General features: G+C 44.4%; 1 protein-coding gene across 4 annotated transcripts in view; it reads left to right on the top strand.

The window, feature by feature from the left end:
- Positions 1-27,301, top strand: part of PCSK7 (proprotein convertase subtilisin/kexin type 7) — a 226,331-nt gene that overhangs the window by 123,051 nt on the left and 75,979 nt on the right. For all 4 annotated transcript variants that reach the window (XM_078682281.1, XM_078682283.1, XM_078682284.1 and 1 more), the window contains 2 exons: positions 17,303-17,393; positions 22,804-22,858. In XM_078682281.1, the coding sequence (XP_078538407.1) occupies positions 17,303-17,393; positions 22,804-22,858 (146 nt within the window). The remainder of the gene's footprint in view (positions 1-17,302; positions 17,394-22,803; positions 22,859-27,301) is intronic.

Genomic DNA, 27,301 nt, shown 5'->3' on the forward strand with positions numbered 1-27,301 from the left:
GCTCCCTTAAGCAATTCAATCACAAATGCCCGCATGTCCTGCCCCTCTTTCCCTTCCTCCACCCCAAGAAGTCTTATATTGTTGCGCTTCTGTCTATTCTCGAAATCTTCAAGTTTCCACATCATATCTGTAGTAGTCTTTTCTTGTTCCGATCTGGTTTCTTGGAGTTTTACCACTGCGTCTTCTACTTTGCTTGTTCTCTCCTCTACTTCTGTAACTCGCCCTACCACCTCAGCATATAGTTTGTTTACTTTTCTTAATGCTCCTTGTATCTTTTTATTAGCCTGCTTTGCCCTACAGCTCTCAATTCTAGCTTTGCTCTGTATCTGTTTCAAAGTAGTAAACAAGAGATCAAAGTTAGAGTTAGAGTTAGGACCAGAGCTCGCATTAGGAATTGCCCCCGTTGTCCTTGTTTCTAATTGCAATAGATCTCCAGCCCCCTCATGATGTAGCTGAGAAGTAGCTGAATAGTCCCAATCTAGCTTTTTGGCGACTCCCGACTGCTTGGGGTTCAGAGTGATCCTAGCTCTACAATGTCTACTTTTCAGCTTTGTAACCCGGCGATTCGTTCCTTTCTTCTGTACAGTGTCTAGCTCTAACTCTTCTTCCAAGTCTGATTCCTGACCCTCTCTTGAGGATGAGTTGAGCTCAATTTCAATGTCCGTGTCCGCTTCAGGCTCCCCACTTGAAGTTATCTCTGACTCCTCCCCCTCCTCGTCCCCCTGCTCGCTGTCCTCCTCCTCCTCCTCACCATCATTCCCAGTGAAGAAACATTCATCACTAGGCGAACAAATAGCTAGTGTAGAAGGTAGTATAGGAACATTATTCTGTGGGGTGGGGGGGGCTTGTACAAGTCCAGGACTCAGATCACACTCAACGCTCCCAATAATATCAATCTGCCCCTCTGGATTGAGTGCTCTAGCATCAGCGCATTCGGCTTGCTCTATTAGGGAGTCGGGGGGGATCAGAGTCTTGTCCCCCCATTTGCCGTCACTGCCATTGATACTGTTTTGAGTTTGAATTTGAGGTGTCTTATCGCCAATCTGAGCACCATCTATATCCACATCAACATCCTCAACAATAACAGTCTTGCATGTTATCAAAGGAACCACATCCTCTGCAGCCTTTTGTGTCTTATCGCCACTTATTTCGCTCATGTCATTAGTACCCACCGTCTCTACTCCCTCAGAAACAATCTGGCGCGTCTCCAAATTGCCCTTGTGTATAAGAAGCGATGACACTGGCCTCTCTTACTTTACTCGGTTCCCCATCAGCCTGCCTCGCTCTCTCAGCACCAGCTGTTTCAGCGCTGAATCCATCGGTCACCTCTCTTCCGTCCTGTATCACTTGCTCCGTGAGCGATTCTGACACCTGCGCAGCAGCCGCTGGCAGATTGCTCGCTCCGTCGCTGCATTCTCCAATAAACTCAGCGAGAGTGACCGCCTCTGTAACTTCATTCGATAGAGGCTGAGGCTGAGAAGCTAACTCCTGGGTCAATTCTGAATGGAGCGAATGCCTCCTCACCAGCCCAGCAGCCTCATCTGCCCTTAATGCCGTAGCAGCAGTTTTCGAAGAAAATGACTCAAATACGGTAGGCTGCCGTAAAATCACTTCTTTTATACCGCCGGCTCGTTCCATCTGATCCTTCTTTGTAGAGCCTGTCTTCTTTTTTTAAAATGTCTTTTTCCTTTTCCTTTGAGCTTTTTTTTGTAATAGAGTCCTCTTCTATTCCTTTTTGCGCTCCTTTGCGGGCTGTGCCTCGGTGCCGAGTTTTCCCTCTTAAGTTCGAGGCAGGAACATCCCCGCTGCTGGAATCATCTTCAGGATGAACCGTTTTCTCCCGAGGTTCCTCCGAACCCTTAGTTAGTTTCTGGTTTTTCGGTGGTGCCATTTTCTCCCACACACCGCTCCAAGTCCAAGATCCGTGTTTAAGGATTTCCAAGACAGTAGACAATCCGCGTAAAAAATGAAGTGGCCTGAGGAAGAATACGCCCAGCATACCAGCATACCTAGCTCTCCATACCGAGCCGTTTGTACTTATTTTCCATCCTACTCCTCCTTATTCAGCCAAACTGTGGATTTCTCGCGTTGCAGGGTCTCAGCAGTGCTAATGAGGGTAATTTTCAGATAAGTATCATTTCATTTAAGAGAGGAGGATAAGGGTGACTGCTCCCTACGACCTCACGGCGGCCATCTTGCCTTGAAATCAGCATTCCTAATCGCTATCTCCTCTCTAATTGGCGAAATAAAAAGCGCTCCCCACCCAAGAACCGTATCTTCGAATAGATAAGGACAATGTGGTGATGAGGACAAAATCAAGGTTCACACCAAAATTGGTGTCAGAATTCCATGCCAACCAGGCCTTCCACTTACCTGCTTTTTTTCCAACAACCCGAAGACACTGGCAGAGAAGTGGAGAACAGTTCTTTGTATCTTTTGCACGTGCAAGAAGAGGCTCCCCCGCCCCAAAGAAAATATTGCGAGATGGACAGGATATGAATCCAGAAAAGATTAATGCTGCATAAATAAATGGTTACATACCCGTAGGAGTAGTTTTGCAGCTTGAAGAATGCTCTGGATTCACGTGCGATCCACCCACCTCCACCAGTAGAGGGTATATTTACAAAGTTAAAACCGAGAGAACATCAATAAAGATTAAGGAAATCAACATGTTGCATCGCAAAAGTAAAAAGGAAAGAAGGAAAAATAATCTGAAGATGTCGAGGGGTTTTTCGGGGCATACATCTGTCTCACTCAAGGATGGGTTTAGGCCCAGGTGGCCGACACCCACAGGAGAGAAAAAAAGAGTTAGAGGTTTCTAGGAGACCATTCCACACCCACTTAGAAGACGGCGGAAAAAGCACAGCATGTGATCTTCAAGCTGCAAAACTATTTATCCCGGTAAGTAACCATTTCGTTTTTCTACATGTTTCTAGCTTGAAGTTATAGATGGAGGGAAAGAGCACTTGTTCTTCATGTTTCTAGCTAGGCGTTCTAGAGGGAGGCTGCACTTGGGCTGGATGGAGGGATAGAGAGCTAAATTGGATGTGTGAGCTATCACCGTTGGAATCCAGAAAGCAGAGGAATATTTTGGCAGGGTGAAGAAGGAAAAGTGAAGGAGGTACGGGAGAAGGCAAGGAAATCAAGATGGTTACAGAGAGAGAAGAGAAGATGAGATGGGCAGAAGTGATGGTTCTGAGGAGGGTTATGATAGGTGGGAAGGAGAGGAGTGGCTTGACCATTTCTAAGGCCAGTAGTGCCACGAGAGGGCATGAGTAAGCAAAGTAGGAAAAGTAGAAGGAGGATTTTATTGCTGAGATTTTGTGGTGGAAATGTAGGACTAATTGAAAGAGTGAAAACCAGGAGTGAATTTTGAAGTGAGAGGAGATGTCCTATGGGGAGATTGTGCTGGTAGGTGCCTTGGGGGGTGAGGGGCAGAAAGATACAGGTGAAGAGGGGTTGAGGGTAGAGCAGATGCATTAAGGGAGCAGAAGAAGGTGGAGCTGGAATCCTTGTGGGGGCAGCAGTGGTTCTATGAGTGGGGAGACGGAAAGGACGAGGTGAGAGAATGAGGTGCGTGAAGGAGGGCGTGTGTATTACCCAAAAGGATATGAAAAAGTGAGAAAATGAGTGGTTGAGTGTATGAGGGGGAAACAGTTGGGTGCGATAGAGCAGTTTGAAAGAAGTTGGAGATTGGTGATTAGAAGGAGGGGAGGAGGCAGATATGTGTCTCATAGGATTGAGGGTAAGTGAAATCCTTCTGTTTGCTTTGTGACATCATTGGGGGAAGTCACAGATAATCAACAAGCTTATGAGAGAGCCTTAATCAGTCAACTTAGTTGTTCCACCAATGAGAGGAGGAACACAACCCTATGGGAGTTGCAGTTTCCAAAACCCAACAGGTATTACGATTCTGTAGGTCCACCCGGGAGTGTCGAGAATGTAACCTTAAAGAAGATGCAACTTCTTAACCGCATCATGTATTGAGTCAATAGTCCTGATTCACAAAGCCATTTGTGCTGATCAGTCAGATTCTATAGGATAAATGGCAGTATTTGGTTCTGCACGGAATTCACAAAAGTTGACCTTGTCGCCCATAAATCCTTGTCCTCCTGCAGCAGTGTAATATTATGCAGTAGTAAAATCCGTGCAAGGGGTGGGAGGTGGTTCTTTCATGGTGTGTTCAACCTTGAAAGTTTGTGACGATCCACAAGCACTTAATTTTATGGCTGTTCACAAACACTCCAAAACTTTCTGCCACTGGAACTGGTTGGAGATTTACTCCTTCCTAGGGTAGGAAGAGGAAGTGTGCAATTCAAACATTGGTAGAAGTGTAAGGGAAGGAGTTTCTCAACCGAGAAACAAAACAACATAAAAATAGGCCATTGCATAAAGACAGTGACATTTTAAACGGCAAATGTTATGTTATGTTATACATTTTTATACAGCGCACGGCTGCCCCAGCAAAGGGGCGTCCCGGCGCTTATCAAGAGAAGAAAAGGGCAAACGCCACCGATGGACATGAGAGCATAACATAACCAGCCCTAACAGAAGAGGTGAGTCTTGGTTGCCTTTCTAAAGGCCAGGAGGTCATGTAAGCCACGTATCTGTGATGGTAGTGCATTCCAGAGTTTTGCGGCCAAGTACCGGAAGGAGCGTCCTCCCATCCGGGCACGCTTTACTCGCGGAACCGTAGCCAGAGACTGTTCTTCTGATCTGAGGGCTCTCCGGGGAGTATACATAGTCATTAAGGGACATAGCATGGGTGGTGAGGCATTTTTCAAAATCTTAAAAGCAAGACATAAGGTCTTAAAATGAATTCTCTTCTCCACAGGAAGCCAGTGGAGCTTTATAAGGCTGTTGGTCACTGATTTAAACCGGGGAAGCCCGGTCAGGGCCCGTGCAGCTGCATTCTGGACACGTAAACGCCCCTGCTCAGTCTGGTTGGCCCCCAGAAACAGAGAGGTCGCGTAATCTAACCGGGAAAGAATGGCGGACTGCACCACGAGCTGGCCGCGTAGGGGGGTCAAAGAATTTCAGTACTGACTTAAGATTCCGCAGGATTCCGAAGCACGTGGCGGCGACTTTTTTCGTGCGTGCGACGAAGCTCAGCGAGGAGTCAAGCCAGACTCCAAGATTTATACCTTCGCTTTTGGGTTCCGGGGGATTGCCGAGGATGTTCGGCCACCATTCAGTGCCCCAAGCTGAGACTTCTTTGCCTACTAACAGCACCTCGGTCTTATCGGCATTAAGCTGGAGGTAATTAGCTATCAACCATGTAGTTACTGCAGTAAGGCCTTGTTTAAAGTTGTGCGCATTTACCCCGGCTTCGTCACTCAGCATCACCACTAGCTGAGTGTCGTCCGCGTATGAGACTATAGGCAGGTCCCATCGTTTAGCGACCTCAGCCAGTGGCTGAACGTGCTGATTAAAAAGCGTAGGAGCCCTGGGGCACACCCTGCTCAATGCCTCGCTCTGTGGACAAAAACGGAGGGGTGGAGACCCGAAAGGATCTACCAGTTAGAAACACTTTGGGCTTGTCCTACAACCCCTGCCATCTCCAATCGGTGAAGCAGGACCTCATGTGAAACCGTATCGAAGGCAGCACTGAGGTCTAACTAGATCAGTGCTGCCGTCTGCCCGGAATCCAGGATGGCCCGAGATGTTCAGTCACACTAAGGAGTGCGGTTTCCGTGCTGTGACCAGGACGAAATCCGTGCTGAGAGGCGTCCAAGATATTATTAGAGCAGAGATACTTAGTCAGAGCGATATTGACATGAGACTCTGCCACCTTCGCAGGCCAAGGTAGCAGGGAGATAGGTCTGAAACTCTCCGGCTTGGTGGGGTCCAGGGTAGGCTTTTTAATGATTGGGGACACCCACGCCTGCTTCCATCTAGTGGGTATTATGGCTGTTACAAATGAAGAGTTGAAAAGAGCTCTTAGTGAGTTAAGGACCAAGGTATCTGCTTCTCTGAACTGAGCGGGTTTTAACCACTTGGCTGCTATGCGTTTTCCCCCCCGGTGCTGGGATCCTCCATTTTCCATTATTCATGACGAGCTGGGCTCGTCATGAGCGTGCGAGGAGGCTACACCATGACGAGCCCAGCTCGTCATGAGCGTGGAAGGGGTTAAGGGGTCTGCTGGAGAGCCCGATATAATTTTTCGGCAGAATCTAAGAAATTCCTCTTGGTCCAGCTCGGGTATGAGCTTAAGTTTATGAGTAATATTATTATTGGAAAGGGTGAGAGTGGGTATAGCTGGGAATGAATTATACATTTTACTAACTTTATCTATGAAGAAGGAGGCCAGATTCTCGCAAAGTGTGTGGGAGGTAGTAGTATTCACCACCGCTTTTTTCGCACTCGGCTCCTTGAGAATTTTAAAAATGATCTTGGAAGGATTCTGGCTATTATTAATCTCACTGGCATAAAATGCCGCACGGGTTCTGCAAATCTGTCTATGGTAGTTTTTTTGGATGTGAACATATTGGGTTTTCAGCTCTGGGGCATAAGCTTTCCTCCATTTACGCTCGGCGATTTTACAATCTTTTTTAAGAGCAGAAAGCTCCTCATTGAACGATGGGCTAGACTCCTGGGAGCGTGCTCTGATCCATTCCGCTGGGATCAGCGTGTCCAGAGCTTGGTTCACCCAATTGCAGAAGTTTTCATAGCCCTGGTCGGTGTTTCCACTATCCGCGGGGGGGTTGGTTTTAAGTAGGGTGTAGAACTCTTCGAGTCGTAATTTCCTCCAAGGACGTTTACGCACTCTTTGTGCTAGACTCGGGGTAGGTGTGCCCTGGATGGGCAGGGACATGATCACCAGAGTATGGTCAGTCCAGGTCATAGGTGTTGGCACTTTTGCCGTTGCTTCCTCTAAGTTGGTAAAGATGGGGTAATTGTAATTGTAATTCTGAAGCTTATAAAGCGTATGGTTACACTTACCAGTGTGTCCCCGCGCTGAATAAACCGCTGAGGAACCCGTCCTGGCCTGTTCCTGTGAGGCGCCCAACTCCTGGGCACCCCCCTGGTGAAGCCAGGCATCCTTAGCGATTAGGGCCGGTGTGGAGACTAAGCAAGCTATTGCCCAGAGTTGCAGCGTGAGACCCCATGATTAGAGTAGGCACCGTGCCGAGAATTATCAGGTCCGCGGACATTTGAGCTCAAGACCCTGCCGCGACGGGAATTGAACCCTGGTCCCGGGCCAGACCTGTGCATCAGGGTCTGCCGCTCTAATCAGTGAGCCACACTCCTCCACTGGGTCTAAAAGATGTCCCCCTACATGCGTCTGGCCGTGTACTAATTGGCACAGTTGGAAAGCGGCTAGATCGGCAAGCAGGCCGCTGACCTTGTTGTCAGTAGTCAAGTCAAAATGAATATTAAGGTCCCCGAAGATGTTAAAATTGGCGGTCCCTACTACCAAGGAGCAAACTGTTTCCAGGAGAGCTCTGACAAAGCTACTGTCCGGCCCTGGAGGTCTATAGATCAGAATGCCAGATAGCAAGAAATGGGGGTTTATCTTAATGGTGTAACGAGCACTTTCACTTCCCTCAATATTAAGTCTAGTAAACAGGCAGGCGTAATGAGATTTAGTTATTACCGCAATGCCTCCTCCCCTAGTATGTTATTTAATAGGTAGATAGAGTAGCCTACAGGAGTAGCCAAGTTGGCTATAGAATTCATATCCTCTTGCATCCACGTCTCTGTGAGGAATAAGATGTCCAAAGTGTAATCTGTAATCAGTTCATGTATTTCTGTGTAGTGCTTAGCTAGAGATCTTACATTCAGCTGTGCTACCAGGATTTGTTGTTGGGGGTGGGCCGACACAAGAGATGGAGGAATAGTAGGTTTCGGAAGAATATAGCCACATGTACAATTTAATTTACCTCGCAGATGTTGAGGCGCAATTCTAGCGCAAGGGGCGGTAGAGATGTTAAGGTCTAGGAGATGTCCCCTAGAGTAACTATGGCCAATCCCCATTAATCTGCCAGGGTCCCTGGCGAGAGGTGACGTACTGGCGCGGACGGTGCACCCTTCGTGCGCCCGCTGCGCACGTCCTCTGCACTCTCGTGCCATTTCCTGCAGTTATAGTGCCTTGGTCTGGTTGGAGCGGAACTGCTAGACCGCTAACCCAACCAAGATGGCGGTTCTCCCTGGCCCAACCAGGAAATTAGTGACTTTCAAATGAGGCTGTCCCCCGGAGTCTCCCTCCACAAACAAACAGTCAACTATTGACTGGCGGTGGACCGGGGTGACTGCAGGGCGTCAAGTACGCTCGAGGAAAGAGCAGTGAGTGTCTATTCAAAAGTGCAAAATAAAGAAAAACTTGTCGCTTTTAAAAATACAATTTCGCCGCAAAGTAAAATCTTAAAAAGCTGGTAGAATTAGCTCTGAGGCTGCGCTAATGATAGAGGAGCAGAGGTCGAGCTGCCTGCCCTCTCGTCCTAATCTTACTCAATCAATGTGTACACTACTTACAAAAAAGCCAGTGGAAATGTAAGCAGCTATTGACAAAATTCGCAAAAACCTTCCTAGAGTATGTCTTGGAGAATTGACAGACACTGCTTTTTCAGACATACTTCAAGAATGCTTTGTGGATTGGGAAAAGTCAACACTTTTTTCTGTTAGCACAGTAGTGTGAAACCACACTTCTGAGACTTGAACCCATGATCTACATGTCATTCAGAAACCAGGCATGAGCCTAAAAACCGCTGAGCTGTTGCGTACGATGTAGGAAATTATCCCCAGCTCATCCGACAGGGGAGGCGGGAGCACACCGGGCGGCTGTGCATGGAAGTACACACCCCTCTATGTGCACAAATGTATGTGCCTAAATGCCTACGTACTATTAGTTCACATGCCTTTCAGCTTCATGGAAACTCATCTAATCTGTAAATGCAATGACCACCTAAATTACAAAACTTTACAAACCTGCGTAAGTAATCAGCCTCACCGCTTTGCAGTATTATACCTTCCTACTTTGGATCATTCTAAATTTGTAAATGCCCATTTTTTTCCACCTAAAACAATCTAGCATACAATAGGGTAATTTTCGTGACCCAAAAAATATTACAATACTTTATTAGTGCATACCTATCAAGTGCTTGCGTATGAAGTTGGAGCAGGAGTGGGTAAAGTCTCGCCCATGATTTGATTTTGGGATACTGGAAGTGATCAAGTTAGGGCACTTTGAATATCTTTGAGACTCACCTGAAAATAATGAACTAAGGAAGCAAGGCTAGAGCCGAGTGTTGGCATTCTTGATCACATTATGTCATTTTTTCTGACTCGGAAGACTGTTTTCCTGGATTTAGTGATTTACTGCCCTCCAAATACCCCGGACAGTATTTTGTCTCTCTGGTTGAGGACATTGTTCCTATTCAAAGAATAAGAACTAGTGTTGCCATTGTTGGAGATATAACTCTGTGGCTGAGGGAAGCCCAGAACACAGCCCTCCAATACAAGGCATCATTAGAAAACGTTAAGTTGTTTACTTCAAAGCAGCAACCCCTGTAAAAGTTAACATCCTTAATCCTGCTTTTGTAACTACAGAGAACTCATACAAGGCAGTGTGTCTCCCCTTGCCGGGACCAACTGCTTCCTAAGTTCTTTTAGTCTGTTCTTCTCTTGGGTCAACAGCTCATCTTCAACCACCTATGCCCATACTGAGACTGTGAACAAAACCTTGCTACATGCTTCTGTGCTCATTGTGGTGATCGGATTAGGTAATACCACCCCCGCAAACTGGACTCCTCCATCCTCAATGACACTCTCACTTCAAACCATGCTATGGAGTCTGAACACTCAGTTCCCCACCAGTATTAAGTGTTCACTTCGTAAACTCGCGAATAATCATTGATTCATCCCAGAGCGAGCTAAACTCCAATTTGAAAGCGGTCAAGCCGAAAGACAGTGGAGAAACTGATATCTTGCAGGCCAAAGACCACAAATGAAAATGAAAAAATCACAAACCAGCCTTCTATAATGCTCTCATTTCTAAAGCCTCTAATTTATGAAAAGAATGTTTTCATATTGTTCATGAACTGCAATCCCCCGTGGCTGCTTCTAAAGAGATTTTTTGTCAGAGAACCTTTGTAATGAATAGGCCACCTTTTTGTAAATGAAATCTTGTCAATTTGAGAGTCCATTCCTGGCGGATCCTATCCCCGATCCTGAAATCAGTGAGTACTCTCTTTACCAGTTGACTCTTCTATAGTTTGTTTGATTTTGAGCATATGTCTAAAGAAGGACTATTGGAAACATTTGAAGGCAGCTGTCCTTCAGACTTCCCTCTCGATTTAGTCTGGCACCTAGGCTCCTTAATTTCGACCTTCTGTTAATAGAAGAAATTGAAAATGTCATTAATGAATCTATAATTTCTGGCATTGCCATAAACTTTTGGAAAAATTCCCACTGTAAAGCCTCGCTTAAAAAAACTTATTTGGGCCAATGCCAATTTGAAGATCTTTGATCGATAATATATTGAAGCTTTTGGTATACTAAATCTCATTCAGCCTAGGTTCAGATGAGGCAGAAGCACTGAGCTGGAGTTATACTATTCCTTATCACTGATTTGTTAAAATTGGTCAATAAAGTGGATGTGGGACCTCTTGATCTTTTGGGTGCATTTGACACCATGGACCACAGTACTGTCAGGGTTATTGGTATTGCTGCGCGGCTCTGCAGTGACTAACCTCCATTCTGGCAGACCGCCATCAGATTGTAGCTCATCTTCCCCCATCTGAATACAAACCCATGTTTCTCAGTTTTGGTGTCCCTCAGGGCTTAATTTGATCACATCTGTATTTCATGCTCTATGTTAGTCCCATTGCCCAAATTTTGACTCCTGCTGGGACAAAATTCTTTATGGACACAGATGAGACACAACTGATCTTTGGGCTAAAGAGTGATTCAACATACATGTGGTCCCTCGTCTACAGCTTACTTCTGGTTCAATGGTGGATGTCCCGAATCATCTGAAATTAAATCCTTCTAAGAACAAACTGTTGATGGTCCAAGATATAGCAACACTTGAAACCGGGGGATTCATCTGGACTCACCTCTCCTCTGACTCTTATGTTTCTAAAGTCTTGAGTACCTGCTTCTATCATTTAAACATTACTGCACTATATTCTTTCATTTCTTAAAACCAGATTTCATATTCTTGTCATCAACGCTCCTGGTCAATCCCGTCTTGGCTATGGAAATTTTGACCCTCGATCAGCCCCTTCTAAGTCTGTAAATCAACTTCAGTTAATCAAAAATGCAGCTGGCCGCTTGATCTAAAAAGTTTCCAAATCCCAACCATATTGCACCTTTTCTGAAACAACTTCACTGGCTTCCAGTCCACCAAAGAATTGTCTTTTATACAATGGTCGTTCATAGTGCCGTTTATCTTCTTTTTCCAGTTTTGAAATTAAACTGGCACTAGTTCTCTCATAACCTTACGTCAAATTCTCGTTCAGTGTTCCCAGAAGTGGAACTGCCTCTTTTGGCCACTGTGCTTTTTACGTCGCTACTGCAAGGATGTGGAACACTCTGTCCTTGCATTCTCAGTCACTCCTTACTCTCTCTTCAGAAACATTTTGTAGGAAGCTGGGTTGCCCAGTGGGGGAAACTTTACCTCTACTGTACAAAAACTAGCTGCTAGTTCTACAAACACTGTTTCTTTAAGACATCCTCGTCTACCCTTGGTAGCTCAGGACAGAGATAGAAAGCAACTTCAGAGAATGTGTTTAAGAGTTAACAGTACCAGCACAACCAACACTTGCATCAAGAAACCACTCATTACAGCTCCAACATCCTTTTAGTAAAATGAAAAAGTACTTTATGATCAAAATAATGACAAAATAACAACAAATTATATCAATTACTGAAACGTTATAGCTTCTTTAAGTGTCCGTTCTATTCCACATGGTTCCTCCATTCTGAAAGGACATTCAATGAATGTTCCTGCACAGAACTGCTAGGTGGCCACTGGAGGCGGCTTCTTACACCAGTGCCACAGTACAACTCTCAAATTGCTCCAGAATTGCTGTACCCTCCAGTCAGGTCGTAGGGGCTGGATGAGTCAGTCATCATGTGTAGGCAGGCAGTGTTCCCAGCTTCTAAACTGCTGCTGTGATGTTTGTGGCATGCATCTCCATTGCAGACACTCTGGTTTTTCCAAGTCTGCCTACGTCAGTCGATAATACCCCCTCCTCTGCTACCAGCCCAGTCCTTGGTGTTGACTCAAACATACTCACGAGAGTTCTCTTTCTGATTGCTGATTCTCTGTAGCATAAAGCAGCTTTGCCACTCACTTTCTAGTTCCTAAAACACATTTCCACCAAGTCTGGTTCAAAAGACCAGTCCTTAGGTGCTCATTGATGGTTGTTCGGTTGAGCCAACTAGGGGGATCAATCTTGACATTGAACCTTGTGTAGAATAAAACACATGTCTTAGTCAAGTGGGTCACACTCCCACATCCAATACAAGCAGATTCCATCCGCTTCCAAGTCCTGCAACAAGCAAACCTGTGTGGGTCTGTCTGTCTTTGTCTTCAGACTCCATCTGTGCTCCAGTCTGAACTCAGTTACTGTTCAGCCCCACGGATATGGATATCTGCTGGTTATGAGTACGTGGGTGACTGTCTTTCTGCATTCGGGGGTATCCCCTTGAAGGTCTTGTGGAGGATGCGAAGGCAGTTGAAGCTGGTTGAGGCCACGGAATTGATTTGGTGGGTCATGTTGAGAGAGGACTCTAGGATGATGCCACGGTTCTGTGTGTGGTCTGTGGGAGTGGGTGGGCTCCCGATGGCGGCGGGCCAGCAGGTGTTTGCCCAGGCAGAGGTAGAGGTTTTGAGGATGAGGACCACATTCTTCTCCGAGTTGAGCTTCAGGCAACTATTCTTCATCCAGTCTGTGACGTCCTTCATTCCATCTTGGAAGCAGAGTCTGGTGTTTTCGGGGTCCTTCGTGAAGGAGAGTATGAGCTTGGTGTCGTCTGCATATGATACTATGCTGAGCCCATGTTGTATGACGATGGCTGGGAGGGGGGCCATGTAGACGTTGAAAAGCGTGGGGCTGAGCGATGATCCTTGGGGTACTCCGCAGTTGATCTTTGTGGATTCGGAGAGGAATGGAGGGAGTTTGATCCTCTGAGTTCTGCCGGAGAGAAAGGATTGGATCCAGTTGAGGGCGGTTCCTCGTATCCCAGCTTCATGGAGTCTGGCTGTGAGAGTGCGATGTGAGATGGTGTCGAAGGCTGCGGAGAGGTCTAGTAGGATGAGGGCTGCAGTGTGGCCCTGGTCGAGTAGCATACGGATGTCATCAGTGGCGGCGAGGAGGGCGGTCTCGGTGCTGTGGTTGCTGCGGAATCCAGACTGGAAGGGGTCTAGGATGGAGTTCTCTTTGGTGAAGCCTGTCAGCTGTGCATTTACTAGTCTCCCTGTGACTTTGGCAGCGAAGGGGAGGAGAGAGATGGGCCGGTGGTTTTTATGAACATCAACCAACCAACACCAGCCTGAACCAATGTGATAGAGACAGCAGCAATGCAGCTAAGATAAAATAGCTCTCAATATTCACTCTAATCAGGCTACAAGAGCAACCCTTAAACCCATGGGATCCCGGTAAGTAGCAATCTTAAGGCAATTCTCATTGGTATAATTTAGCAAATTGGTTTTTAGATGGAAAAGACTAAATACTATAGCCTATGTGCTTTATAAAAGCATGTAAATAAAATGACACAACACTGTCTTATTTAAGATGAATAGTTATTTATATGTATAAAAACTAAACAGCATACACAAGAAGTCACCATTATAGATTACAGCACAGGGCAGTGTGTACCCAGTGACAAAGCCAAACAGATACAACAGTCCAAGATTAAAAGAAGGCTAAAACAACTCAAAAGGTCCTCTAGTTATTCCATATTGCATTTGCGAAACCTCATTGTTTGTTACTTACTAGGTTTGTCGACGATGTTTCAACCCCCTGGATAAGATACTCGTGTGTAATCAGGACTAAGGTAATAGAGGGACATCCTGAAAGAACGAATGGGAATAATAGGTAAGTAAAGGTGCCTGAAATGAGGTGGCTTATTAGGGTATTTAATACAGGGCATTATCTGATAGTCCTGGAAAATGGGGATTAAGAGTGACAAGCTATACAGATTGGTACACTTGCACACCCAAATGTTGAAATGAAAACTTGAGTACACTCTCAGGTAGCGGGCCTGTATTGGCAAATGACAACAAAGAAGAGATAGTGAGTCAGGCTAACAATAAGGTACATAAACCAGACCCCAGACACATATAATGCTCTTTTTAATCACTCCTGGGAGTAAACACCTTTGCACGGGTCTAGCTGCAACCGGCTAGGAAGAAGAGCGATGTGTGCTGAACCACTATCACTACGTATAATGCAGCAAACCTGTCACTTTCTTGTGTCAATTCGCACACAGAAATGGGGTGAAGGCTAGCCACAGTCTGCAGCAGTTTACCTTGCAGTTACAAGGTGCGCAGGGAGGAGAGAATTCTCTGATACTGCAGCGGGTGGCAGAAAAAGTGTGAAGACTGTCTCAGTAGTAGGGCACTCCTGCAGGGTGAGCTTCTTCCAGGAGTGCCTTCTACCTACCCCACAGTCCGAGTGTCCTATTTCTGCTGGCAGTGCCTTTAAGCACTTTAAAAATGTTGCAGCTTGAGTTTCTATAAGTGTTTTCTCACTTATATAGCCCTATCACGCTTAGTGAGGGCTTCATCTATCAGTGACTTCAATGTGCTACTGAATTTCTAGAAATTATCAGCTTCCTACTTGTGCCTTCGTACCTCTAGAGATGTCCAGGACTGGTAACTTCCACTTCCAATGCTAGCAGTGTGACCTTCCTCTAGTAATTATTCCAGTGTTTTTTTGGATGGAAGATAGTGACCGCTTACTCCAACAGTACCTTCCCAGTGCCATTGGGCACCAGCAATGTTCTCCTCTTCTAGCAGTGCCTTCTCAGTGTTGTTACATTCTGTGATTTTGGGATCTAAAAATCATTGCTAGAGCATGCAAACAGTGTCTTTCCTCCAATATTGCATTGTCAATGCTTTAGTAAACCAGTGGTCATCTTCCTTGAACTGTGCCTACACAGTAATGGAGGTCTCCAGAAGTGGGAGATTCCTCCAATCACGGCTTCTCACTGTTTTAGGATCCCAGAGAGCTCTATATCCCCCCCCCCCAAAAACGGCTCCAGTGCAGTACCTATAAGTGTACATTATAACAGCTTTTTCTGTACACTACAATGGCTTTTTTTCATTATTTTACTTTAAGCATTCAAATTACGGAGTTCTAAACGTTTTAGCAGAAACGTTAATGTTTCCTTTGTATTGCTATTAACCACTTGGGTTTCATTGGTACTAACTTATGAAAGTATGTTTGTCGCCCCCAAAACTCTGTCCCCCTGCCCCAAGAATTTTAGGGCCCTAAATACCTTCTTGGTCCTGGGACCGACCGACCGACCTTTGGTCGGTGGTCCCGACTGCAAACTTAGGATGCGACTGAACACTGTTCGGTCGCATTCCTACATTTCCCTATATGAGCATGCATTATGGCCGTAAACCGGCTGTAATACATTTTCCCATATGGAAATGGGAGGTGCTGTTCATCTGATGCAGAGATCATCCGGTGCAGAGATCAACAGAGGGACACCATAGGTGCCCCTTCTGCCCACAACCGGAGGCCAAACACTCAAGGGGGCCATGCTGGGGGCCCCCTTACACGCTTTCCAACAGGCCGGCATGGGAACCATGCATCATAATCCCAAGGGCGGAAAGGCCCGGGGAAGACAACCTGAATAACTTGTCGGTTTAGTTTCTGACCGCCAGCATTGTAATGCGGCGGTCGGAATGTAAACCAAGGAACCTTTCCGGGCTGTATCGTAATCACCCTCTTAGTGTATCCTATGTCTATGATCAGCCTTACTATATGTTTTGGATCCACTAAGAAGGGAGCAGCAACCAATAGGAATGGTGATTATGCAACAACCATGGTGTATATTCAGAGGAGTCTGAGCACAAGAGTGATCATAGAAATGGGATTTGACATGCGGCAGAGAAACAGCAATAGAATATGTGCTCCAGAGTTCACTTAGGAACAGCAGAAAAGCAACTATTGTTTATTCATGAGAGGTGTTTAGGCCTGGTTATTGGGGCATCATCTTGGTACGGTGAAGCCTTTACTTAATTCTAGGTGGTTTCAGTGTTCCTTCGCTTTTTTTTAATAGTTTCTGAAATCATGATTTCTTCTTGGAGCACAAACATAAACAGTAGTTTGCCAAACCACAGACTGAAAAATAAAGATTGCAAACATATAGATTCAAAAATGTAGACTACTAAAATATCCACCATACATAGCACAGGCTCAAACGTTTGACCTGCGCATATCCCCTTTATCAAGCAGTTGCTCACTATTAAATTAATCCCATCTTAAATATGTGGACGGTGAGTATAACTGGATTTAAGGATTTCAAACGGGTTGAGATTTAGTAGGTGATAGGTGGGTAACATCTATTGCTTCAGTTGAACGGGAGCTTATTGCAGCAGGTATGGATGAGCCTATAGCTGCAAGTGAGAGGCAGACACAGCTTGAAGCTCCACATAAGAGTAGGTTTGAACCAATACATGCAGGAGAGAAGGGACCAGAATCGACATATGTAGGCCTGAGGGAGAGAAGCCTAGTCCTGTAGGCTAGAGGGGGTGCAACATAAACTTGTAGGGGATACTGGACAGAGCCTTCAGCTGCAGGTGAGAGGTGGTTGGAACCTAAACATGTAGGAGTGAAGGGGTCAGAATGCAATATGCATACTTGAGGGAGAGAAGCCTAGACCTGCAGACTAGAGGGGGCAGACCATACACTTGTAGGAGAGACTGGGCAGAGCATTCAGCTGCAGATGAGAGGTGGGCGAATCTTGCAGCTGCGGCTTGGGATTTGAGTTTGCAGCTGCAAGTCGAAGAGAGTAGAACTACAGGTGTACACGGGTAAGGTTGAAGCTGAGACCTTCAGGTGCAAGACAGCCAACCTTACAGCTGCAGATTAGGTGGGTGTAATTTACAGCAGCAGGTGCTGGGTGGGTAGAGCATATGGCAGCTGGGGAGGCTCAGTCAGCACTTGCTTTGTCACATAAACCAACGTGCCTGCAAATTGGTTGAGGTAACAGTACTTTGTCCATACTTCCATTTCCCTGGGAAATTGTTATTACCTTATCATGGTGGATTTATTGTTTTCCTTGTGCGACAAGAGGCTCCTTCACTTCATTTATGCTTTTCACATTTGGTTCTTCGCAGGTATTAGGGTACTGGATGGGCCTTTGACAGACAGCATGGAAGCCACAGCATTCAACAAACATTACCAGATCAATGACATCTACAGCTGCAGGTGAGAGCTGGATGGAGACTGTGTTTCTGATGAGTAGGTGGAGCCCGAAGGTGAGAGGGGACTTAGCAAATCTCCTGATGCTAGTGGGCTGTGGGCATAGCCCACACCTCTTCTAGTGAGTGATGGGCATAGTCCACAGCTCTGCAAGGAGGCAGACATTGTGCAGCCCACAGCTTCTGGTTAGAAGCTGTATGAGCTTGCAGGTGTAGCTTAGAGGTGAATTAGGCAAGTCCACTGCTGCTGCTAACGGTGGACTGAGCATGATGGTTGGTGGTGCCTATAGATATAGAAGGGAAGGTAGATGGGGTTCCACAGAATCTGTGGGCAGTGTATCTGTTTGCTTTATCACTAAATCAAGGTGGTCACAGATGACTGTTTTTCTCTTCCTCTCTTTAATACTTATATAAATATCAACCCTATTTCTTGGGAGCTGTAGCAAGAATTTAGGGGGGAAAAAGAAATATTCAGGTCTAGCCAGGGTTACTTGCAAAACAGAAATGAAGTGCATGTTTACTCAAAGTTAAACTAATTTCAAGGGATGATATCATTGATGTCTTTAAATTAGTGGCTCATCATAGTTTGATTTGACGGCCTTAGATGAATAGTGCTGAGCCCATTTTCTATCCAGCGAACTGCAAAATGTAGGAAAGCGATGATATTAATTTAAGAAGATCAAAATTACAATTTTCCCCGCATGAAACACCTCCCACACCCACAGTCTCTTTCGATAGATTCCGTAAGCCACACCATGTCCACTCCACTGTGGGTTGTTTGAAGAAACATCGCCAGCAAAAATATTGTGATACAGAATATTACCATAAAAACAGAGGACACACATATCAGCTTAACATACTTGCATGCTACATTCTTGTATGCTAAGTGCAAAATATTGACTACAAAAATATAGAAGACCAAAATATTATCCCAAAATAGGTATTTTGAATTTTAAATATTAAACAGTATTTTTTTTAAATATATTAACTTAAAATATATATTCAGAAAATATAAAATTTAATTTGATAACTTGGAGACATAAAATAAAAAATAGGTACTTTAAAATAAATGCAATAATAAACCTAATTTATTAAATGATGAAAAACATGAATAATTAAACAATTCTAAAACCATTAAAACACAATATTGCAAATGTGAAATAAGACGTACAATAAATGTATCAACTTTTTAAAAAATTAAGAAAAGTATTAGTCTGAAAAAATAAAGTACGTAATTAATTAAAAATGTAAATTAAAATAACTTTTAAACTTAAATCACAAAACATATGTCATAGACAACGTGAAAACAAAAAAATTACATTAGGAAAATGTGGGTTTGTAGGGCCCACTGTCACTAATCACATTCAAAACTAAGCAGCAATATGGATAGTGTTGGACTGTGAAGGTTTCAGATTTACTATTCCCACTCGTAAATAAAAAAAAACTAAATATAAATGTAACAAAACAGTTCCCAACCTACTGCCACAAAAGAGACCAACTCCTAAAACAATTATTATAATAATGCATGAAAAAATCAAAACACATTTATATAAAAATACTCCTAGATTATATAAAAGTGGCCTTCTTATGCAAGAAGTTTGCTGCAGCAACCTATGCTGAGCTGAAGCCTCAACCCTAGCTGACACTGCCGTTATCAATACCAAACTAAGATTTTGAAGATTTTGGAGGAGCCTATTTGATGGAGGGGAAGTAACCCAAAGATGGGAACTGACCCGTGCTGACACCACCTGCTGCTTCTGCCCCTATCCAAAGGAATCCTTGGCCCATGTGTACTTGTTCCTGCTTTGAGTGGGAAAGAAGATTCTGGTTAAAGCCACTATTTAGAGATCTGAACATTTGTCTGCGCCAAGAGACAGTCACTCACTGCTTCCAGGGCAAGGACTGCACGCTGAAAAAGCTGAGTTTTGTGAAGTTTATGGACGAAATCGCTGCTAAAATTGCCCAACAGAGAAACCCCTGGAGCACCCTATTTGCACTATAATCCATTTTTTTGCACTATGCACTTAGCAAATTCTTCAGGCATTCAGAGTTTTCTACTTACATTCCCAACCTTTTGCTTTTTTGTAATAGTTTGCTGTTATCTTCGAATCATATCCTTTTTTTAAGATTTTACTGATTTTAAAGTATATATTTTTTTCAACACAATATTTTTTTTCTCCTGCACATGAAATGTACATGTTTAAACAATATTGTAAGGGTTTTAATTAACTATCAAATAAAGATTATCTACAACTTAAACGTCGGACAATTAATATAAAAATCATTAAACTTGATTACATAATCGACAAAATCACTCTGACTTATTAACAATTATGACTTCCAATTACCATTGACTTTAGAATTGGCTATTAAATTTAAAAATAAATGTAATTGACATCAAATCAACAAATTGAACTATTCATTTAAAAAAATGATTTTGTTTAAAAAACCCTATTCCCTTACAAATCCAACAACCCGCCAATAAGTACGTTCAAATAAAATTAAAAAAACTTTAAATATATCTATATATATAAAAACGAATGTATGTCTGTCTGTCTGTTTGTCCTTTATGCATTACTACACCATTCATCCGATCGCCATGAAACTTTGGGAAGTTGTTGAGTACACACCCGCGAAGGTTTCTGGCATACTTTTTAAAAAAAATATTGGCCCCCCAGGGCCCTCATAATCTTTCGAATATCGCGCGGAATAACAAAAATCGTCAGTGGCTCAGTGCACTGGCTATATTAGCAGCTACGAACAACAATGTAAATGCCATCAATTTCAGCATTCAAAACGGAATACCAGGCGAAGCGACAACGTATAAATCGATTGATACTGTGATGAATCAAGACGAAGTTGTCCATTAACCAACGGAATTCTTGAATTCACTGGATTTGCCCAGTATGCCACCACACATTTTGACATTGAAAATTGGCGTACCTATCATTCTTCTCCGAAACATCAATCCACCACGACTTTGCAACGGTACAAGACTTTCGGTGAAAAAGATGATTAATAATGTCATCAAAGCTACAATTTTGAATGGGAAATTCAAGGGGGAAGATGTACTTTTGCCACGTATTCCAATGATCCCAACAGATATGCCATTTGAATTCAAACGTTTACAGTTTCCGGTGCGACTCGCTTTTGCAATGACCATCAACAAAGCACAAAGACAATCGCTGCAAGTGTGTGGACTCCATTTGGAGAATCCGTGCTTCTCACATGGACAACTGTATGTGGCCAGCTCACGCTTCGGAAAACCTTCTGATTTATTCGTGTACGCACCAGACGGAAAAACAAAAAATATTGTGTATCCACAAGCATTCGAATAAATAAATAGAATTAAAACGACACTTTGAAATGTTTTCCATATTAAAATGAATAAGTTTCAATAAAAATGACACAATGTAAATTGAATGTTATCATAACAAGTTTCCTTGAATTTCCTTTCTTCTGAGATCGCAGCAACGTGCGACGGGTAAGCTAGTTACCAAATAAAAAATGAAGTAAACTATATTAAAAATAATTACACACTTAAGGCCCGATTTCTTTGTCGGACAGATTTGGTACTTGGACCGACCGACCTCCTGTCGGCGGTCCCAACCCAGCAATTAGGATAAAACCAAACTCTGTTCGGTCGCACTCCTATCCTTTACAATGGGAGCATGCATTCCAATCAGAATGCATGCTCTCATTGTAAAGAAAAGAGGTGCAGTACATCCCTGCACCCCGTGGTAAGCACCTCAAGGTGTCTGCCACGGGGTGCAGGGATCAAAAGGGTGCCGGAATCAAATGGGGTGCACCATAGGTGCCCCTTCGGCCTCCAATTGGAGGCCTTGCTCCCATGGTGACTTCTGACAACCTTTCTTCGTCGGAAAAGCTGGCTCAGAAAGGCTGTCGGAATCCGATATTGTAATCCCTCGGGTGGAAAAAGCCTCCCTTGAGATTAATGGAGGCTTTCCAAATTGCAGACGAGCCCGTCGGAAGCCATTCGGAAAGTTAGTTCGGACTTTCCGACCAACTCAATCCTAATGGGTCGGTCTGAAATTAATCCGAACAGCTGATTACGATGCTGTTGGAACTTCTCCGACCGAGTGTCGGAACCGTTTATTAGGGCATCGTAATCAGCCCTAAATATTGGAATAATAAATTATAATGCAAAAACAAATGAAGTACAACAAAATAATTAAAAAAAACAATCTACTATACCACTAAATAAACACTAAGCAAAATTCTCAGTAAAGTCATCGAAAGATATTAGGAGAATGCAGTTCAATGGTTTACAGGTTAACAATTCAATGAATTAATTTGATCTAAAAATGTCAGCAATTTGGGTCCGATTCAACAGTTTAGTTTAAAGAGTAGCAGAGGTTTCTATAGCGACTATTGTGAAGGAAAAAATATTATATTACGGTCACACACCCCACTGAGAGAAGTTGGTCATGATGCTTCACCCTAAGGATGCCTGCCATTGACAAGTGAGTTAAGAAGGCAAGTTTTGTTTGCACAGTTTTGTTTGAGTGGCATACAGACAGTGCAGTGCAAGTTCCCTCCACAGTTGCACGATACTTTGCTTTCAGTTGGATGATATTTAAATTTGATTAAATACTGCATGTTGAAGTAGTGTGAATCTTCTACTTCTAGGAGACTTAGTGTCACCAACCAATGGGGCTTTCAGCCAGCAGGTCCTCAGTGCAGGCTAGCTCCAAAGTGTTCCAGGTCCCCTGTTCGGGTTAATCCCTTGTAGTACAGGGTGAAAAGTGCTTCTCACTTCTTCCCAGTGTAGGTTTCTGCATGCTGAACCCCCATCAGTGAAAGGCAAGTCTCCCCTGCAGCTCATCTCACTTGTGCATGGTTCTTCATGGTACATTTTAGTATCTCTGACCCCTATCGCGGAATAGTCATCAGTGCAGCTTGAAACCACCAATGAAAGTGATTCCACCCCCTGCGCACGGTGGCCTCTCTGATGACTGGTTGTAATTGGTGCAATTTAGCTTCCCCTCCACAGGGTAATACCCAGTGCAGATCAAACCAACTCAGTGAAGTCAAGTTCCTGTCTGCTAGTTGAGCCTCCCTAGATTGATTTCTACACTGTCTCTAGACTACACTTCAAGGTCTGGATCACATGTATTGCACAATTACTAATTTCATCATCGTTTTTAAGACCACCAGGTGCAAAAAAGACATTTGAATCAACTGAACGGTGTAAAATGGTGATTTTGTACTGCTAATTTGCTTCGAAATGGCCCAGGACAGTACATTCAATGTAATCTAGCCTTGGACAGTTAAAGGTTTGAGGGAGGCACTTTGAAGAGGTCTTTCTTTCTTTTCCTCTATCTCTCTGCTTTTGTGATATGCAAAATTGTTTTGTCGTTCTTTGGGGTCCACTGATGGTCGTCTTTCTCTTACAGCTGGGGTCCTGATGATGATGGGAAGACGGTGGATGGACCACACCACCTCGGAAAGGTACAGTGCACAGACTCCTGTTTTGCTTCTTGTTGCTCCGTTCTTGACATGCCAGTCTGCACCATCCATTTGTTAAAATCTTTTTTGAATGGGGGAGCTTTGAGGCCAGAGGGATTAAGTTGGCTCCGCAATTTTACACTTAGGTCGGTTACACAAGAATTATCCATTCCATTTAATACTCAGGAGGGTTTCTAATGAGCTGTACCGTTTGACTCTTGTGGAAACAGGTTCAGAGTTGTCATGTGATCTTTGCTGTTTACCCTTTGTTAGATGGACACTCAATAGAAACTTAAGGGTTGTACCATCCCATCACTGCCAATCTCACCCCGCCTTCAAGCACGTGACACTTTAGTCTCCCTATCAGAGAGGTCGTAACAAGCATTCCCAAAGTGATATTAAAGAATGTTTGGAGAGCATTTCAAAAACACATTCCAGAGTAGTCTGAAAAAACATTCGTAAAGTGATTTTGATGTGCATTCCTATAGTCTTCTGATTAAACATTACCAAAATAATTCCTTAGGCGGTCCCAGGGCATTCTAAGTGAGGATCCCCATAATGGTGTGTAATGGATGTTCTTACCACCTTACCTTTCTTAGAAACTAACCGTTCAAGGCATGTGTGCTGTAGATATACATGTTTTGCATATTCCTGCCATCTAGTGTGGGTTAGGATGTTTGCAAGTTGTCTTTCTTCAAAGAAGTCTTTCCTAGTCACGAGGTAAGGTGACTCCTCCTTTCAGTGATAGTGTGCATGAGCATTGACTCCATTGTTGGATTATTTTCCTTCCGCCATCAGGTTCAGACGTGTATTGCTGTGCTCCGGTTCAAACCCGTTCCTCGGGTTCCCTTTTGACGAGCAATCTCCTCTGCCCACGATGGTATTGTTTACATACGCTTTCCACTTCTCCGCGTATTGTTCCGAAATTGGAATCGACCTTCGATCTGAAAGCTTTGTGGACGGCCTTTGAGGCCTAACCGCCCCCGGTTAGCTTTCCATCAATGCATCGGACTCCATTTAAATTCTGTCCTTGGTGCCACGTGAAGTATCGACACACCAACTCACACGAATCGCTCAACTTATGCTTATCTCCCGAGCACAAAGAAGAAAACTGATGCTTGCAAATCGTCCCGGTAGTCTCTGAAACCGTCGGTCTCAACGTTGAGACATGCAGCGTCAAAGCATTGAAGACACGCCGGGCATCTTTGGTGAAGACTCCGGACAAGAAGATATCAAGGCATCCGCGGCAGAAGAGGAGGAATCCTTCTTCGTACAAGACTCAAACTTGGAGCTCGAGATAGACCTCAACGTCCAAGTACTGCCGCAGGGACAAGGTGACGTGAGTACCAAAGACCACTTGCCCCCTCAAGCACCGAAAAAACACAAGTCTGCTGCACCACCTCTGCCTTCTGGCCAATGTCGGCACTGAAATGACATTTCCAATGCCCCTCCCTTGGGCCCGGCTCCGAAACACCCAGTCAAGCATTCCGGCTCCCTACCGAGTTGCCAAAAGTCTTCCTTGGAGCCTGCACCCTCCGGTTCCAAGCAGAAGTCCGGCTCAGAGCCAAAATCCTCTGTGCCGAAATCCAAGCTTCCTTCAGAGCCAAAACCTTCCACACTGAAAGGCCATCCTCCATAGGCACCGAAACAGAAAGAGCCCCTTGAAGAAAAAATCAGTAGCTACAAGCCCTTTCCATCTTCCATTACCTCCTCCAGCACCTCTGTCTCCACCTCAGAATCCTTTGCATATTACACCTCCAGATTCCCCACAATCACAACATGACGATGACTATGCAGATGATGGGGGATGAATATTCCGTTAGATCCATGGACAGAATACACAATTGATCTCCCAGGTGATACTGATCCAGACCTTTACCCAGCCAAACCATCTCCTCCAGACCACTATCCATCACACAAAGAACTCCTTACCAGGGCTGCACATTACCTTGGGGTTGAAGTGCACAAAGAATCGTTAGAAGATTTTTTGTTTGAGACTTTAGCTTCTAAACACAGGTCATCACAGACCCTTCCCATGCTTAAAGGCGTGATGCGACATGCTGATGAAATTTTCAAAGACCCGGTCAGAGCATGCATTCTGACTCCTAGGGTGGACAAAAAATATAAGGCCTCTCCTACAGATCCTATATTTATAAAGGGACAATTACTGTTAGATTCCCTAGTAATGTCTAATGCTTGTAAGCGGGCGAATTCTCAAACATCAGGAGATGCTTCTCCGTCATATAAAGAGTCCAAATTAATTGATGCTTCTGGCAAGTGCTTAGATGCTCAAGCTGCAAATCAGTGGCACATTGCAAATATGTGGAGTTTTTTAGCCAGATATGACAGGGCACACTGGGACGAAATGGAGCAATTGCTCCAATGTCTCCCATATGAGCATAAGGCTAAGGCATAATACTTAGTAAATGAGGATAAGCTCATTTCTAAATCCTCTATATGCTGTGCTCTAGAGGCTGCAGACACCACAGCTAGAGAGATTAACACCAGCATTCTGATCAGGAGACAAGCTTGGTTAAAGATTTCAGGGTTTTAACCTAAAGTCCAATAATCAATCCTTAACACACCCTTTGATAAGGAACACCTATTTGGTCCTAACATCGACCAGGCATTAGAGAAAATGAAGGAGGACACAGAGGTAGCTAAATCTATGGGCGCACTCCAGACTACCTCCAGCAGAGGCTCCTTTCGTCCTTCATTTTACAGAGGAGGGTCAAAAACACCATCCCCAGATCAAAATACCTCCACTTACAAAGGTAACAACCAGTCCTCTCCCTCCAGAGTTTTTTTAGGAGGTTATAGAGGCAACAACTTCAAGGGTAGGGGTTAGGGCAACACACCCTGTAACTCCCCTTCCCCCCCAACAAACAGTGACTTGGCCACGCTTCCCCCCGATTACATCACACCTGTCGGGGGAAGAAGTCAACAATTTCTCCCTGTTTGGCACTCTGTAACATCAGACAAATGGGTACTTGGAATGATCCATCAAGGTTATTACCTGGAGCTTACCAGAAATACCCCAAACATTCCACCTCCGTCTCACAAGTTTCTCCAGAACACATACACTTGCTGAAACAAGAGGTTCAGTCCCTCTCTCTGAACGGGGCAATAGAACCGGTTCCAGTACAGTACCACAGCTCAGGGGTTTACTCTCTATACTTTCTCATCCCCAAAAAGGTTGGTTCCCTAAGACCTATTCTGAATCTCAGAGAGCTAAACTGTTATATACTGGCAGAGCACTTTCACATTGTGATACTTCAACAGGTACTCCCACTTTTACAAAGAACGGACTTTGTCTACCCTAGATTTAAAAGTCGTGTATTTTCGCCTTTTAATTCATCAGTCTCATCACAAATACCTCAGATTTGTGATAGTGGGCAAACATTACCAATTCAAGGTGCGTCCCTTCGGAGTGACTACAGTGCCCAGAGTTTTTACCAAATGTCCGGCGGTACTAGCTGCTCACCTCCGAAGACCACAAATTCAGCTCTTCCCTTATCTAGGCAACGAGCTTATCAATGCCAGCTCTCACAAGAACTGTCTACAATACACATAGATCACAATAGATCTACTTTGTCACCTGGGGTTCACCATCAATGCTCAAAAATCTCACCTGAATCTGTCACAAATGCAGTCTTACTTAGGAGCCAGTCTAGACACAGTCCAAGTTCTAGCTTATCCCATTGTAGCCAGAATTCGCAATATTCAGGCTATGATTCTACAGTTTCAACCCAATCAGGCTTTACCAGCCAGAGTGTTCATGCAACTGCTGGGAATGATGGCGTCTTGCATCGCAATTGTACCCCATGCAAGGCTTCACATGCGCCCGCTACAAGAGTGCTTAGCACGTCAGTGGAATCAGTCAAAGGGTCAAATTAACTGATCTAGTGTTGGTAGATGGCCGTACCCATCGCTCTCTGCAGTGGTGGAACCCACAAAACGTATCAACAGGCCGGCCTTTCATCGAATCCCTATTCCACACATCGTGCTCACAGCAGATGCATCTCTAACAGGTTGGGGTGCCAATCTCCAAGATTACACGATACAAGGACTTTGGGGCAACAAGCACAAGGCTCTCCACATCAATTACCTAGAGATTTTAGCAGTTTTTCTGGCACTCAAAGCTTTTCAAAATCACCTCATCACCAACACTATCTTAGTCCGAACGAACAACAGGAGAGCAATGTACTATGTAAACAAGCGGGGGGGGACATACACTCTCCTACTGTCGACACCTCCATGTGAAATGGGCAATCCATCACAAGATTTATCTTCTGGCAGAACATCTCCCAGAAGTAAACAATCACATTGCTGACCTCTGCAGAAGAAGACAGCAAATTCACGAGTGGGAACTTAATCTCCAAGTTCTCCTTCCCTATTTTCAACAATGGGGTTTTCCACAAATAGGCCTGTTTGCCACAGTCGAAA

The sequence above is a fragment of the Lissotriton helveticus genome, chromosome 3_1 (genome assembly GCF_964261635.1).
Source record: "Lissotriton helveticus chromosome 3_1, aLisHel1.1, whole genome shotgun sequence".
NCBI classification, from domain to species: Eukaryota; Metazoa; Chordata; class Amphibia; order Caudata; family Salamandridae; genus Lissotriton; species Lissotriton helveticus.